Source organism: Scyliorhinus torazame, chromosome 16 (assembly GCF_047496885.1).
Source record: "Scyliorhinus torazame isolate Kashiwa2021f chromosome 16, sScyTor2.1, whole genome shotgun sequence".
NCBI classification, from domain to species: Eukaryota; Metazoa; Chordata; class Chondrichthyes; order Carcharhiniformes; family Scyliorhinidae; genus Scyliorhinus; species Scyliorhinus torazame.
Genome location: NC_092722.1, coordinates 155,256,425 through 155,272,852, shown reverse-complemented (window position 1 = coordinate 155,272,852; position 16,428 = coordinate 155,256,425). Strand labels below are relative to the sequence as shown.

At 56.6% G+C, this 16,428-nt stretch overlaps 1 protein-coding gene across 2 annotated transcripts in view; it reads right to left on the bottom strand.

The window, feature by feature from the left end:
* Positions 1-16,428, bottom strand: part of cpxm2 (carboxypeptidase X (M14 family), member 2) — a 308,110-nt gene that overhangs the window by 63,555 nt on the left and 228,127 nt on the right. For both annotated transcript variants that reach the window (XM_072479272.1, XM_072479270.1), the window contains one exon: positions 1,632-1,929. In XM_072479272.1, the coding sequence (XP_072335373.1) occupies positions 1,632-1,929 (298 nt within the window). The remainder of the gene's footprint in view (positions 1-1,631; positions 1,930-16,428) is intronic.

Below are 16,428 nucleotides of genomic sequence, written 5' to 3'. Positions count from 1 at the left end.
CCACATGGAAGGTACGGCCTCTGGGCTGGTCCCAGTTACGGCCCCTGGGCTGGTCCCAGTTTCGGTTGGAACGACGGCGCCTCTGGCGCCCCCAGGACCGGCGTCTGCGACGGGGTCGGCGCCTACAAGTCTGACACGGACATGGCTCCTCATCCATTGGTTCTGGCAAAGGCTCCCTTCGGGGAGGAATGTCCGACGGCCACTGGCGTCGGTCCGGACGTTGCCTCGCCCAAGGTACCGCAGGAGTGCGGGGGGACGTTTTCGGACGGAAGGGGTTGCGCCTCAAGGCATGCACTTCCATTCCCTGTAGCACCTGTACTCCTCGCTCTGCGCTCTCTCGGGACAATACTATTTGAATAGCCTGTTGAAAAGTCAATGTTGGCTCCGCTAACAACTTTCTCTGGGTGGCCGCATTGTTAATACCGCAAACCAAACGGTCACGTAACATTTCTGACAAGGTCTCACCATAGTCACAGTACTCCGCAATCCTGTGTAGCCTGGATAGAAAATCGGCAAGGGATTCTCCAGGGGTCCTCTCAGCGGTATTAAACCGGTAACGCTGGACTATCGTGGACGGGGTTGGGTTAAAATGTTGCCCCACTATATTCACAAGTTCAGCAAACGTTTTGGTGTCCGGCGCAGCTGGGTACGTAAGGCTCCTAATCACCCCAAACGTATGCGGGCCGCAGGCAGTGAGCAATATGACCACCTGGCGCTCGTTTTCGGTGATATTGTTTGCCCGGAAATAGTAACGCATCCGTTGTGTGTACTGGTTCCAGCTTTCCAGCGCAGCATCAAAAACATCCAAACATCCGTACAGAGGCATGGTATAATAGAAAACAACTTCCAACCTGTATCCAACAAAAATCCAGGGAGGTGGCTTCAGCAGTGTAGACAGCTATTCACTTTAACCTTTGTCGTCAGTTTTGTACGGGCAACGAAGAATCCAGCACGAGTTTTAAGGATACAAAGTAATAAAATTTATTCACTATAACATAATATACATAACAGTAGCAGTAACTTCCCTTGCTACATACTCCTTCCTGCTGGTTCCTGAACTGGCCAACTTATTTATACTAGGAGTTTACTAGTGGTTTCTCCGCTTCCCTCATTGGGGAAGCTCATACTCCCACAGGATTGTGGGATAGTCATTAGTCCCCAGCCAATGGTAAGTAGGCAGGTTATAACAGAAAGCAAGGCCGAGAGGAGTCTCGGGAGAGAATTTCATAAGGCTGGGGCAAAATAGCTGGGATCACATAAAAAATGGGCACCGATTATTTTAACTATTTTTGATTCTTTCTAAGCTCAGAGAAACAATGACATGGTTGAGATATGTTATCATAGTTCAAAAAGCATTGCTGCCATCCAACCTCTTATTGGACTCAGATTCTTTTCCTCTGAGACTTTACCAGAGACAATAACCCATTTAAAATAAGCCGATTAACCCTCCCGTTGAAATAACAGAAAGAATAATTTGACCTGGATGGAATTTACACAATACTATTCATAACCAGTACCCTGCAGAGAAAAAGGGCTGAGATATTTCTGATTTAGGAAAGCAAGCAGTTGCGGGTCGTTTCTTAATTATTATATCTTTGCTCATTAGATTCATGCACACGTTTCACACTTACTTCCTGCTACCGTGTGCCACGATGCTCCATTTATAGTTCCATCTTCTTTCGCAAAATCATCCGTGTGGCACACTCTTCTGTTTGCATCTGTCATGACACGGTGAGTGGAAGCGTAAGAGAACGCCAGCCACCTGAAAACGTGATCATCTGGCGTGGCAGAGTACTCGTGGACCTTTGTGCCAAACCGCGTCATGTCAAATGGATATGTCACAACCAGTTCTCCTCCTTGTATATTTCCACCCAAAACAAATGGAAATTTTTCCATCCAGGCAATCACTGCGCGTGTCTCAACAGCTACCTGTAAAATCAATGGTTTTCAATCAGAATTAGGTTCAATATTTGGTGCAGAATGAGGAGGAGATGTCCTGATGTCAAGATTACATATTCTCACTAATACTCCACACATACTCCAAGGACGTAGAGAAGTTCAGGCATCATCAAAACTCCCCCCTGAACCCCGCAACCCACACCAAAATTAAACCCTCACAGGAACAGCGAAGCAGCTCCGGGGTTCTAGTCGGGCCGAGGGTGGGGTGTCGAGTTGTGGGTATTGGGCCGTGGAGGAAGGTTGGGCTGTGCGTGTCAGGCCAGAGGGGAGGGTGCTTGAGTGTGGGGTGGGGGAGGGGGGATTGGGGGGGGTCAGGGTTGATGTGGGGGAGAGAGGTCCCCTGGGGATCAGGGTGTTCGGAGTGAGTGGTACAGGGCTCAGTCTTTAGCACAGTTACTCTTAAGTTAGAAGTGCCTTTTTACCTTTTAACTCTTTCAAAGTAACTATGAGTGTAAAATTGGCTGAACCATCTGAAGTTAGTGATTTAAATCGCTTTGTTGGATGGTTCTCAGGCCAGCGTAATTGTCCAGGGAATGCTAGGACTGGTAAGCCCTTATGTGAGAACTTCCAAGAGGGATTCCCCAGCACATCATTGGTGTACCTCCCGAATCCAACACTGGAGAGCCAGGAATTTATGGCCCAATATTTCTTTAATGACTTTCCAATTCTGATACAAGCACAATTCAAGCAAAACTTTATTACAGACAATGGTTAAAACCAAGAGTTCTTTACTAAGTGGAACAGGTAGGTTAAGCAAGGAGTGAAATGTTTTCTGCACCACTGACCTCAATGTTAGGTTTATTTGTAATGGTTTTGGCTTGATCAAAGTTAAAATTGTTTGAAATATAAAACATGTATTAGGCCAATATGTTATAGATTTTCTGATTTACACTTCAACTCCAAAGATCCAAGTTGCAGTTTGCAATCGTGTTATAATCAGCAAGGTGATAGTTGCACCCATCAGTGAGTTGATCAATGATCCTGATCGAATTGGAAAGTGGCTGCAAGTAATTAGGGGAGGTGGGGGGGCATGGCTGGTGGGGAAGGAGATGAGTTCACTCTGTTGAAACTCAATTATGGGTCAGAAATGTAGCTCCTGTGGGAATAAGTTATTGTGATGGGGAGGCAGAGAGGTAGCTTGTTGCTGTCGTTTCTAAAATACGACATCCAAATCCTAGAGGCACAGCAGGTAAGCTATTTAAAAATGTTTTCTTTCATGCGATGGGGGTGTCGCGGGTAAGGCCAACATTTGTTACCCATAACCAATTGCCCTTGAATTGATTGGCTTGCTTGGTCATTTCACCAGACGGTTAAGAGTCAACCGCAGTGCTACATGTCTGAAATCACGGGCGTCATTCTCCGACCCCCCGCCGGGTCGGAGAATGGCCGTTGGCCGCCGTGAATCCCGCCCCCGCCGAAGTCTCCGAAGGGAGAAAAGTCGGCGGGGCGTTAATGGCGCCGCTGCCGCGGAGAATGTCACGGGTCTGCGCAAGGCAGCCGATTTTCGGCCTGCCGATATTCTCCCTTCCGGATGGGCCGAAGTCCCGTCGACATGATGACCGTTCACGTCGACGTGAATCAAACCTCCTTTTCATCGGCGTGACCCGGTGCTCCAGGCTCACGCCGACCAGCGAGGAGGTGAGTGACGGCCTGGGGGGTTGGCTCTGGGCAGGAAATGGCGTGGCCGCAGACTGATTGCGTGAGGAGAGGTGTGTCTCGGCTTGTGTGTGTGCGCGGCCGTGGGGGGGGGGGGGTGGTTAGAGTAGGCTGGGCTCCGGGGGAGTGCCGGGAGGGGGTCCGTGCCGGGGTGGAGGTTGGGGGGGTGGGGGGTCCGTGCCGGGGTGGAGGTTGGGGGGGGGGGTCCGTGCCGGGGTGGAGGTTGGGGGTTGCGGAGGGGTTCCGTGCCAGGGTGGAGGTTGGGGAGGGGGTCCGTGCCGGGGTGGAGGTTGGGGGTTGGGGGGGGGTCCGTGCTGGGGTGGAGGTTGGGGAGGGGGTCCGTGCCGGGGTGGAGGTTGGGGAGGGGGTCCGTGCCGGGGTGGAGGTTGGGGGTTGGGGGGGGTCCGTGCTGGGGTGGAGGTTGGGGAGGAGGTCCGTGCCGGGGTGGAGGTTGGGGAGGGGGTCCGTGCCGGGGTGGAGGTTGGGGGGGGGGGTCCGTGCCGGGGTGGAGGTTGGGGGGGGGGTCCGTGCCGGGGTGGAGGTTGGGGGTTGGGGAGGGGGTCCGTGCCGGGGTGGAGGTTGGGGAGGGTGTCCGTGCCGGGGTGGAGGTTGGGGGGGGGGGTCCGTGCCGGGGTGGAGGTTGGGGGGGGGGTCCGTGCCGGGGGGGAGGTTGGGGGTTGGGGAGGGGGTCCGTGCCGGGGTGGAGGTTGGGGAGGGGGTCCGTGCCGGGGTGGAGGTTGGGGGTTGGGGAGGAGGTCCGTGCCGGGGTGGAGGTTGGGGGGGTGGGGGGTCCGTGCCGGGGTGGAGGTTGGGGGGGGGGTCCGTGCCGGGGTGGAGGTTGGGGGTTGCGGAGGGGTTCCGTGCCAGGGTGGAGGTTGGGGAGGGGGTCCGTGCCGGGGTGGAGGTTGGGGGTTGGGGAGGGGGTCCGTGCCGGGGTGGAGGTTGGGGAGGGGGTCCGTGCCGGGGTGGAGGTTGGGGGTTGGGGAGGGGGTCCGTGCCGGGATGGAGGTTGGGGAGGGGGTCCGTGCCGGGGTGGAGGTTGGGGGGGGGGGGTCCATGCCGGGGTGGAGGTTGGGGGGGGGGGTCCGTGCCGGGGTGGAGGTTGGGGGTTGGGGAGGGGGTCCGTGCCGGGGTGGAGGTTGGGGAGGGGGTCCGTGCCGGGGTGGAGGTTGGGGGTTGAGGAGGGGGTCCGTGCCGGGGTGGAGGTTGGGGGGGGGGGGGTCCGTGCCGGGGTGGGTGATGGGAGGGCAAATGAGTTGGTCCACCTGGCCAGGTGCCAGCCTCCAACAGTTGGACCCATGCGGTCCATGCCACCTGGCTGGGGGGAGGAGGGGATATGGGCAATGATGACATGTCGTCGTTCCCCTCCCCCCAACAGGCCGTCATGTTTTCAGACCATCCAGCGATGTTGGCCGCCGTGGTGGCAGCCGCTCATGTCTATGTTGCCCTGGATGAGGAGGAGGAGGAGCGTGCCAGAGAGGCGGCGCAGGCTGCCGCAGAGGGGCAGGCGGCAGCCGCCCAGGCTGGAGGGACACCTGACCGACAGGACGAGGAGGGGGAGGAGGACGTCGCGGCCCCACGGCAACGGAGGCACCCGAGGGCGCCCCGTGTGTACCGGCCCCGGCAGTCATACCAGGACCTCACGGACCGGGAATGCAGGAGGAGACTCCGGATGAGCCGGGAAACCGTGGCACACATCTGCCACCTGCTGGCACACCTGTCACCGCGTGGCACTGGCGGGGGACACCCTCACCCCGTGTCCGTCAAGGTTACGGTGGCCCTGAACTTTTATGCAACGGGGTCATTCCAGGCACCGAGTGGGGACCTGTCCGGCATATCGCAGCCATCGGTGTATCGGTGCATCCGGGCAGTGACAGATGCCCTTTATGCCATGGCGCACCGCTACATCCGCTTCCCCGTGGACCGGGCCAGCCAAGATGCCCGGGCCGTGGGCTTCTCTGCCGTTGCCGGGTTCCCCATGGTCCAGGGCGCGATCGATGGGATGCACGTCGCCGTGCGGCCACCTGCAGAGAACAGGGCCGTGTTCACTAATAGGAAGGGGACCTATTCAATGAACGTACAGGTGGTCTGCGACCACCGCATGATGATCCTGCACGTCTGCGCCCGTCACCCAGGCAGTGTACACGACTCATTCGTGTTGTCGCGGTCATCCATCCCCGGCATGTACGAGGGACGCCATCCCCGGCTGAGGGGCTGGTTGCTGGGCGACAGGGGCTACCCATTGCGATCATGGCTGATGACGCCTATATGGAGGCCACGCAATGAGGCGGAGAACCGCTACAATGATGCCCATGTAGCGACAAGGGGAGTGATAGAGAGGTGCTTTGGCGTGCTGAAGATGCGTTTCAGGTGCCTGGACCTCTCTGGGGGCGCCCTCCAGTATCGGTCAGATAGGGTCGGCCGCATCATTGTGGTGTGCTGCGTCCTGCACAACATAGCCCAGCAGAGGGGCGATGTGCCGCAGGCAGAGGAGGGCGGAGTGGAGGAGCAGCAGGAAGAGGCCCAGTCCTCCCCAGATGAGGGGGATGGGGGCAATGGTCAGGGCAGACGGGGTAGACACAGACGGGTGGCTGTCCACCGTTACCGGCTGGCCCAGCGGGCACGGGACAGACTGATAGACGCCCGCTTCACTGACTAGATGGGCGTGGGAATCGGGTAGTATGGCCACAGACCGCACACCATGACAACAGCCGACCACCCACACCCCCCACCCATCCACCCACCCAGCACCCTCACCCCCCTCCCCAACCCCACACCCCCCACCCGCATGCACACCACCCCCCCACCCCCAATTGCCGATCCACCGGCGGCACAACGGGCCGGGCTCACACAGTTGCGGGTGGACGCGTGTCGATCGCAGGCCATGGAGGATGATGACAACCCGCCCTGCGATGAGCTCCTGGCTCCACATCGTTGGACTATGTCTGACCCATGGCCACAGTACGACCATCCACCCGGACCATCCCTGCATGCGGCTGTGACACTGCAGCGCACGGTCCCGTCCTCTGCCCGGGGGATGTTGATGGCGGCCCAGGGGGAAGGGGGCAGACTCACCTGGGGCTGAGGTAAGACCACCCCTCACTCACACACTTGCGCTCAACGTACATGACACCCCCGCACACTTTGGACAGAGCACAAAGGCAGCTTCGGTAGGTGTAACATTGACTTTAATAACCAAAGGAGTTCATGCACGTGCCCTAGCGCCTAAAACTCATCTGTGCCCTGCACCCGTGCCAACTTACTCAGTGTCTAATTGTTTGGCCTTACGGGCCCTTTGACTACGTCTACGTGGTTCCCCAGACGGTACAGCAGAACTGGAGGTGGACTCCTGTGATTCCTGCCCTCTGACACTGGATCCCTTTGGCGGCCGTTTCCTGGGGCGTCCTGGCCTAGATGGGCCAGGCTGCGGCCCGGGCGACTGGGATGGCGAGCTGCCAGCCTGTCCTGCCCGTTGCCCACCCGATGCACCTGGGACGGAAGGGGGGGAGTCCGAGGTGTCACGGTGTACCGGGACCTCCCCTACAGAGGGAGCCGGGACGGACCACACCACCTCCTCCTCCCTCGGGGTGCCCGATGGCCCCCAGGCCTCTACATGGGTGGGGGATGCGAACGGACTGGCCATCCGACGCGCCCCCGACATCTGGCGCTGCCAGTCCTGGAGGCCCGTGCTGGTATCGACAGGGGTCTGCAGGTTTGCAGCCATGGAGCCCAGGGGGTTGTCGAACCCTGTCTGCGACAGTGCGACGCCAGCTCGCACATGGCCACTGGCGCCGATGCCCTCAGCGATGGCCTGCTGAGACTGGGCCATGGCCTGCAGAGACTGGGCCATGGCCTGCAGAGAGTGGGCTATGGCCTGCTGAGACTGGGCCATGGCCTGCTGAGACTGGGCCATGGCCTGCTGAGACTGGGCTATGGCGTTCTGAGACTGGGCTATGGCGTTGAGCGCCTCTGCCATCTGGCGCTGGCACTGGCTCATGGCCTCCTGTGAGAGGGCAGCCATTTCCTGGGCCACAGACGCCGCCTGCACGGAAGGCCCCAGGCCTCGCAAACCGTTCCCCATGTCTGACACCGTCGCACCCATTGCCTCCACCGCGGACGCCACCCGTGCGGTGTCAGCCTGGGTGGCACGCATGACCGGGACCACTCCCAGCTCCTGGACGCGGGTGGATTCCTCCACCTGCGACCGCAGCCGCCGCAAGCCACCCGTCACCCTATTCGCTCGTCTCCGTGTCAGTGGTTGCATCGGATCTATGTGTGGGTGTGGTAACTGCAGGGACCCGGGATCCATCTGGGCGGCAGATGTTCGCTTGGCCTGGGCTGCCCTCCGACCGCCCGGTCCCTCTGCTGCTCCTACCTCCACCTGCTGTACCGGGACGGCTGTGTTGTGCGCACCAGTGAGTGTACCAGACGCCTCATCACTAAAGTGCCCAACCGTGGTGAGTGTTTCTGCGATGGTGGAGGGTGTTGGTGACAGCAGTGGCGTTGTGTCGTGCTCTTCGTCCCACTATGAGTCCATGGCACTTTGATGTGGGGGTTCGTCTCCACCCATCCATTCTGAGTCACTGTCCGGTATTTCGTCTTCCCGGGTAGGGGTGTCCTGGGTAGTGCTGTCCCGGGTAGTGCTGTCCCGGGTAGTGCTGTCCCGGGTAGGGGTGTCCTGGGTAGTGGTGTCCCGGGTAGGGGTGTCCTGGATAGTGGTGTCCTGGGTAGTGGTGTCCTGGCTCGGATGTGACGGGGGCCTGTGGCTGCCCCCCTCATCGCTGGGTGGTCGCTCCCGCACGTGACGGGGGTGTCGTCTCCCTGTTGCTCCAGGTCTCTCCGTCTCCCGTGGTGTGCGAGGGGCATCCTGCGGGCGTCGCATGCTGGAGGGTGCGGGTCTCTCCGTCTCCCGTGGTCTCCGAGGGGCATCCTGCGGGCGTCGCATGCTGGAGGGTCCGGGTCTCTCCGTCTCCCGTGGTGTGCGAGGGGCATCCTGCGGGCGTCGCATGCTGGAGGGTGCGGGTCTCTCCGTCTCCCGTGGTCTCCGAGGGGCATCCTGCGGGCGTCGCATGCTGGAGGGTACGGGTCTCTCCGTCTCCCGTGGTCTCCGAGGGGCATCCTGCGGGCGTCGCATGCTGGAGGGTGCGGGTCTCTCCGTCTCCTGTGGTCTCCGAGGGGCATCCTTGGGCGGTCTGCATCTGCGGGGATGGGTGCCTGGACGTTTGGTCCTGCGATACACAATGAAGCATGCATGGTTAGACATCAGGCAGTGATCAGGTGATACGGGAGAGGGGGATATAGGGGAGGGGGGATATGGGGACGGGCTGTTGGTGGCTCACTTGCTCGTGGGGCCCCGACCTCTGCATCAGCAACCTCCCGGTCCTCAGGTCCGCCAGCCAGTTCCAGGGCCCTTTCCTCGTGTCCGGTCAGTGGCCTCTCATCAGCGGGCCCTCCTCCAGTCCTCACATGCTCCCTATTGTTGTGTGCGCGCTTCTCCTGGGGGGGGGGGGGTGGTGGCAGGGGTAAAAGGCAACAGTATTAGGCAGGTATATGAATGCACGCCATCGGTTGCGCGTGCATTGCAGAGGTTAAGGTTAGGGCTGGATTCACTTGGGGATATGGGGGAGGGGGGGATATGGGGGAGGGGGGGATATGGGGGATATGGGGGAGGGGGGATATGGGGGATATGGGGGAGGGGGGAATATGGGGGATATGGTGGAGGGGGGATATGGGGGATATGGGGGAGGGGGGATATGGGGGAGGGGGGATATGGGGGAGGGGGGATATGGGGGATATGGGGGAGGGGGGATATGTCGGAGGGGGGATATGGGGGAGGGGGGGACATGGGGAATATGGGGGAGGGGGGATATGTGGGAGGGGGGATATGGGGAATATGGGGGAGGGGGATATGGGGGAGGGGGGATATGGGGGAGGGGGGATATGGGGGAGGGGGGAATATGGGGGATATGGGGGAGGGGGAATATGGGGGATATGGGGGAGGGGGGATATGGGGGATATGGGGGAGGGGGGATATGGGGAGGGGGGAATATGGGGGATATGGGGGAGGGGGGATATGGGGGAGGGGGGATATGGGGAGGGGGGATATGGGGGAGGGGGGAATATGGGGGAGGGGGGATATGGGGGAGGGGGGATATGGGGGAGGGGGGATATGGGGGAGGGGGTATATGGGGGATATGGGGGAGGGGGGATATGGGGGAGGGGGAATATGGGGGATATGGTGGAGGGGGATATGGGGGATATGGGGGAGGGGGGATATGGGGGAGGGGGGATATGGGGGAGGGGGGATATGGGGGAGGGGGGATATGTCGGAGGGGGGATATGGGGGAGGGGGGACATGGGGAATATGGGGGAGGGGGGATATGGGGAATATGGGGGAGGGGGATATGGGGAGGGGGGGATATGGGGGAGGGGCATATGGGGGATATGGGGGAGGGGGGATATGGGGGAGGGGGGAATATGGGGGATATGGGGGAGGGGGGATATGGGAGAGGGGGGAATATGGGGGATATGGGGGAGGGGGGATATGGGGGATATGGGGGAGGGGGGATATGGGGGAGGGGGGAATATGTGGGATATGGGGGAGGGGGGATATGGGGGAGGGGGGATATGGGGGAGGGGGGAATATGGGGGATATGGGGGAGGGGGGATATGGGGGATATGGGGGAGGGGGGATATGGGGGAGGGGGGATATGGGGGAGGGGGGAATATGGGGGATATGGGGGAGGGGGGATATGGGGGATATGGGGGAGGGGGGATATGGGGGAGGGGGGAATATGGGGGATATGGGGGAGGGGGGATATGGGGGATATGGGGGAGGGGGGATATGGGGGAGGGGGGATATGGGGGATATGGGGGAGGGGGGGATATGGGGGAGGGGGGGATATGGGGGAGGGGGGGATTTGGGGGAGAGGGGATATGGGGGATATGGGGGAGGCTCACCCTGCATGCTCTGACGAGGTCGTTCACCTTCTTGTGGCACTGGGTGCCTGTCCGTGGTGTTAGGGCCACAGCGGTGACGGCCTCTGCCACCTCCCTCCACAGACGCCGGCTGTGGCGTGGGGCAACTCTGCGGCCGTGCCCGGGATACAGGGCGTCCCTCCTCTGCTCCACCGCGTCCAGGAGCGCCTCCACATCGCGTGACTCGAACCTCGGGGCTGAGCGACGGCCAGCCATCAAGTCGGGTGTTGCGGTCGGCTGTTCCGGTCGGGTGGGGGGGAGCTGCGCGGCCTTATGAGCCGTCACGCCGTGCAGCGCGTATGACGCTGCACGGCGTGAACCACTGCGCAAGCGCGGATCCCGTTACGTCGCTGCTAGCCCATTTCGGGCCGCAGACTATCGGCCCATTTTTATGACGTGACGCAAGTGGGATTTGCGCCGTTTTTTGCGCCGATCGGCGGAGTTTCCGCCGATAACGGAGAATTTCGCCCCACATGTGGGCCAGAACTGGGAAGGGCAGCAGATTTCCTTTCCTGAAGAACATCAGTGAACCAGATTTTTACAATGATCGAGTATAGTTTCATCATCACCATTACTGACACTAGCTTTCAGTTCCAGATTTTATTCACTGAAGTTTAAATTCCCCCGGTTGCAGTGATGGGATTTTAGCCTGTGTTCCAAGAACATTGAATATGGCCTCTGGGTTGATAGTCCAGCAGCATTACCACCAAGCCACCATCTCCCAGAAGTGGTATGTGTGGTCTCCTGCAGCTTTTGTCAAAATGTTCAACTCCAGTGATCTATTAGGACTCCTGGCACCACCTAGATACCCTGACATTGCCAGCCTGGCACTGCCAAGGTGCCTAGTTGGTACTGCCAGCTGGCATAGGCACTGCGAGGGTGATAGGTTGGCACTGCCAAGCTGGAATTTTGTGCGTTCACACAATCGGGCTGGGGTAGCGCGGTGTGGGTGTTGGGAGGGGGGGGAAGAGGGGTGCGGGAGGGGGGCAAACTCCCCAATAGTATATTTGGGAAAGGGTGGGGGGTATTGTTTTGGGAGCCTCGGAGATCGGGAGGCATTTAAAAATAGTGTCCCGATCTCTCGCAACAATGAGGAGTTCCGGCGAGTGGATCTCCCCACTGTACAAAATGGGGCTTTGTGCGGCCTGGGCCGCGCGTTCTCCGTTCAGGCCCCTTATTCACCTGCGAGCGCCAGGAAACACATGGCTAAATGTGCTCGCTAGGGAACTTTGTTCCTTTTGGGACAATAGCGCCCACATGGTGTCAGAAGTGAAGCTGAGACTGAGTTTGGAAAACTGGAAGAGAAGCCATAGCTGCTAGAAGGGGATGACTGAAATTTTCCAACATGCTAAAAGTGCTAAAAAAAAGACAAGAAAAAGCTAACACAAGCTGAAGGCTGCAACCAAAATGCTATGTGAGACAAAAATGGCTGTACATTTTCCACTCCCAGCTTCTGTTGAAATGAAAGGAGATATGCAGCAGAACTGCCAATTTCTCCACTTGTAATGGCAAAACTACAAGATTAAAACAGATTGAATTTACACGCCCATACAAATAGCTGCAACACTTTTAACATTGCGAGGGAAAGACTGCTATAAATTGTATTCCACCCTAAATCTATCTGAAGAACAGAGTATACAGACTTCAAACATTTTGCAAGCCTTGAATGCATACTTTAGTCCGAGGATGAGATTCCCTGGCCTCCCCGCAGTGTGTTAATCGGCGGCAGCAGGCAGCCCACCATTGGACGGCAGTGGGATCTTCTGGTTCCGCCATTGTCTTTGAATCCACCCCACGTCACCGGAAATCCGCAGTGGAGGTGCGATGTCAGCAGGAACAGAAGATCCTGCTGTGTAAACAGCTGGAAGATCTCACGCGTAGTGTTATATAGCACAGAAAGAGGCCTTTTGGTCTATCTGTTTGTGCTGGCCATCAAATACCTATCTATTCTAAGCCCATTTGACCACACTTGGTCTGTAGCCTTGTATGCTATTGAATTTCTTCAGTGCAGAAGGGGGCCATTCAGTCCATCGAGTTTGCACTGACCCTCTGAAAAAGCATCCTACCTAGGCCCAGTCCCCCACCATATCCCCATAACTTCACATAACCTGCACATTCTTTGGACACTAAGGGGCAATTTAGCATGACCAATCAACCTAACATGCACCTCTTTGGAGTGTGGAAGGAAACTGGAGAACCCGGTGGAAACCCTTGCAGACACAGGGGAGAACGTGCAAGCTCCACACAGTTACCCAAGGCCGGAAATGAACCGGGTCCTAAGTGCTGTGAGGCAAGAGTGCTAACCACTGTGCCACCCTGCCACCCCCACTGTGTTTCAAGTGCTCATCTAAGCACTTCTTAAATGTTGTGAGAGTTCCCGCCTCTACCACACCTTTAGGTAGTGAGTTCCAGATTCCCACCACCCTGTGGGTGAAAATGTTGGTCCTCAAATCCCATTATTTTCCTACCACTCATGTTGGACCCATTGGCCTATTACTATCTGTTTTTTCCCCTACTTCCCCTCTTGAATAATGATACCACATTAGCTGTCCTCCAGACCCCTGGTGCCTCCCCTGTGGCATCAGAGCCCCGAGAATCTCCTCCTTTGTCTCACACAGCAGCCAAGGATACATCTCATCTCAGCCTGGGGATTTATCCACTTTTATGCCCTCTAGAACCATTAACACCTCCTCACTCTCTGCTAATCTGTTCAATTATATCACAGTAACCCTCCCTACTTTCTACACCTACACCGTCCTTCTCCAAAGTGAACACAGATGCAAAAAACTTATTAACACTTCACCTGCGACTTTTGGCTCTTTGGTACCCAATGGGCTCTACTTAATACGTGGTTACCCCCTTGCCCTTAATATACTTATAAAACACCTTGAAATTTTCCTTTATTTTGCCCGGCAGTGTTTTTTCATGTCCCCTCTTCACTCACCTAATTTATTCTTTAAGTAGCCCCCTGCACTTTATATAATCCTCCAGGGCATCCATTTGTTTTGAGTCCCTTGAACCTGCCATAAGTCTCCTTTTTGCCTTATTTAATGCTTGACATCAGATTCACCAGGATCTCGAGACTTCTCTGCAGACTCGGAAACAGCGGACAGAGAGGAAAAAAAGAGAGAGAGAGAGACTCTCCTCTCAGCATCCGGTAGCTTTCTTCGGGGTTCTCTAGAAACAGCCTATTTGGCAGGACCCAATCACTGTCTGTTGCTGGACAGCCCATTGGCCTAGCCAACCAATTGAACAAAATCCCTCCAATCTTTTGTGTGCCAGAAAGTCTGAGTTCTTTTGTTCAAAAGCTAAAACTTCAGAGCACAGTGTACTTCTTTGAAACTTTTGAGTTCCTCACTTCCTCTGCCCGATTTAAAGGTTTCTCATAGAATCTAGAATTTAGAGTGCAGAAGGAGGCCATTCGGCCCATTGAGTCTGCACCGGCTCTTTGAAAGAGCACCCTACTTAAACCCACTCCTCCACCCTATTCCCTTAACCCAGTAACCCCACCTAACCTTTTTGGACACTAAGGGTAATTTATCATGGCCAATCCACCTAACCTGTACATCTTTGGACTGTGGGAGGAAATCGGAGCACCCGGAGGAAACCCACACAGACACAGGGAGAATGTACAGACTCTGCACAGACAGTGACCCAAGCCTGGAATCGAACCTGGGGCCCTGGAGCTGTGAAGAAACAGTGCTAACCACTGTACTATTGTGCCACCCGCTTCTGTCAGTTAAAGATCCAGGGACTAAAAACGATAATGACAAAGTAAAAAAAATAGGAAATAAGGGAATCAACAGGAAAGGCCCCTACAGAGTGCAAGACCAATTCAGCATTGCCAAGAAGAATTCCAGCTGCCCTCAAGTCAAGCCTAAAAAACAAGATCGAAGAGCTAGAACAGAAGGGAGCAATCAGCAAAGTGACAACACCTACAGACTGGATTGGCATCATGGTGGCAGTGAAACAACCTGGAAAGCTGAGAGTTTGCTTAGACCCAAAGGATCTAAATAAATCGCTGAAGAGTTCTCCTTATGCCATGCCAACCATTGACTGCATTTTGCAACAACTTGGCAAGGCAATGGTCTTTACAAACCTAGATGTGAAGGATGGTCGCTGGCAAGTGAAGTTGGATGAAAGCAGCAGCTTTCTAACTACACTCTGGACACCATTCAGGAGATATAGATAGTTTTGCATGCCATGGCTTCAGGGGAGTATCAACGCAGACAGCGTGAGATAGTCAGTGACCTTCCTGGAGTGGAAGCTATAGTGGATGATCTACTAGTCTAAAGATGTGCAGACACAATGGAAGAAGCCGTAGCTGACCATGATCAGGATTTAATATGACTGCTAGAGAGAGCTGATCAGATGATCTTGAAGCTGAACAAGAGAAAATTGCAATTGAAGATGCCTGGACCAAGTACACAGGTAATGTACTGACAGCAAAAAGTCTTCATCCAGATCCTTACAACGTGAAAGCCACAGCAGCAATGTTGTGACTAACAGGTGTGACAGCAGTGCAACAAGTTATTAGATTCATGAACTATTCAGCAAAATGTTTGCCTAATTTGTCCACGGAGAGTGAACCACTATGCCAGCTCAGCGTTAAAGATGTGCATTGGTATTGGGACACAGAAGAAGAAGTAGCAGTCTCGAAAATTAAGCAACTAGTGACAGCAACACCAATACTGAAGTCCTATAACGACAATGGTGAAGTCACCTTGCAGTATGATGCAAGCAAGATTGGTCTTGGAGCAGCCCTAATGGAGTAAGGACAGCCAGTCCAGGGAATTAAAGCAAATGGAATGACACTGAGCTCAGATCGAGAAAGAGTGCTTGGCTATTGTTTTTGCTTGTGACCATTTTCATCAATAACTGCTTGGGAAAGACAAAATAACAGTGGGACCTGACCACAAGCCATTGCAAAGCTTTTTTCTCAAACCATTACTATCTGCTGCAAAGCATCTAACAAATAATGTTACTTTGTTCACAGAGATATGGGGCGGGATTCAGCGGGAATCGGCGGGGCGGGCAACTCAGGCGCGAAGGAGTGGCATGAACCACTCTGGCGTCGGGCCGTCCCGAAGGTGTGGAATCCTCCGCACCTTCAGGGGCTAGGCTGGCGGCGGAGTGGTTTGCGCTTCGCCGGCCGGCACGTAAGGGGCTTGGCACCACGCCAACTGGCGTCTAAGGGCCTCCGCCGGCCGGCACGAGTTGGCACCTGCGCAGGAGCGCTAGCGTGTGCTGGTGTCATCCCAGCGCATGCGCAGGAGGGTTCATCTCCGCGTCAGCCATCGCGGACTGTTACACCGGCCGACGCGGAGGAATACAGTGCCCCCCTGGCACAGGCCCGCCCGCGGATCGGTGGGCCCGATTGAGGGCCAGGCCACCGTGGGGGCACCTCCTGGGGCCAGACCCCCCCGCCCCCCCCTCCCCCGAGGGCCCTGGAGGCCACCCGCGCAGCCAGGTCCCGCTGCTAAGTACCTGTTGTAATTTACGCCGGTGGGACCGGCCGAAAACAATTCACCCACGATGCATGAGGCAATTTAGTTGGCCAATTCACCTATCCTTCAAATAATTGGGTTGTGGGGGGTGAGACCCACACAGATAAGGGGAGAATGTAAAAACCCCACACGGACAGTGACCCGGGCAGGGATCGAACCATTGCACCACTGTGCCGCCCCAGTACATCGCTGACATGCTGTCAAAAGCAGCACTCCCCATAAAGAAAGTTGAGGATACTACAACAGAATGTGAAATCCTCCAGGCTCAAAGTGAAGCAGCAGTTCGACATGATCTGGAAGTCATTAACCCAGCAGAGGTGTTGGATCT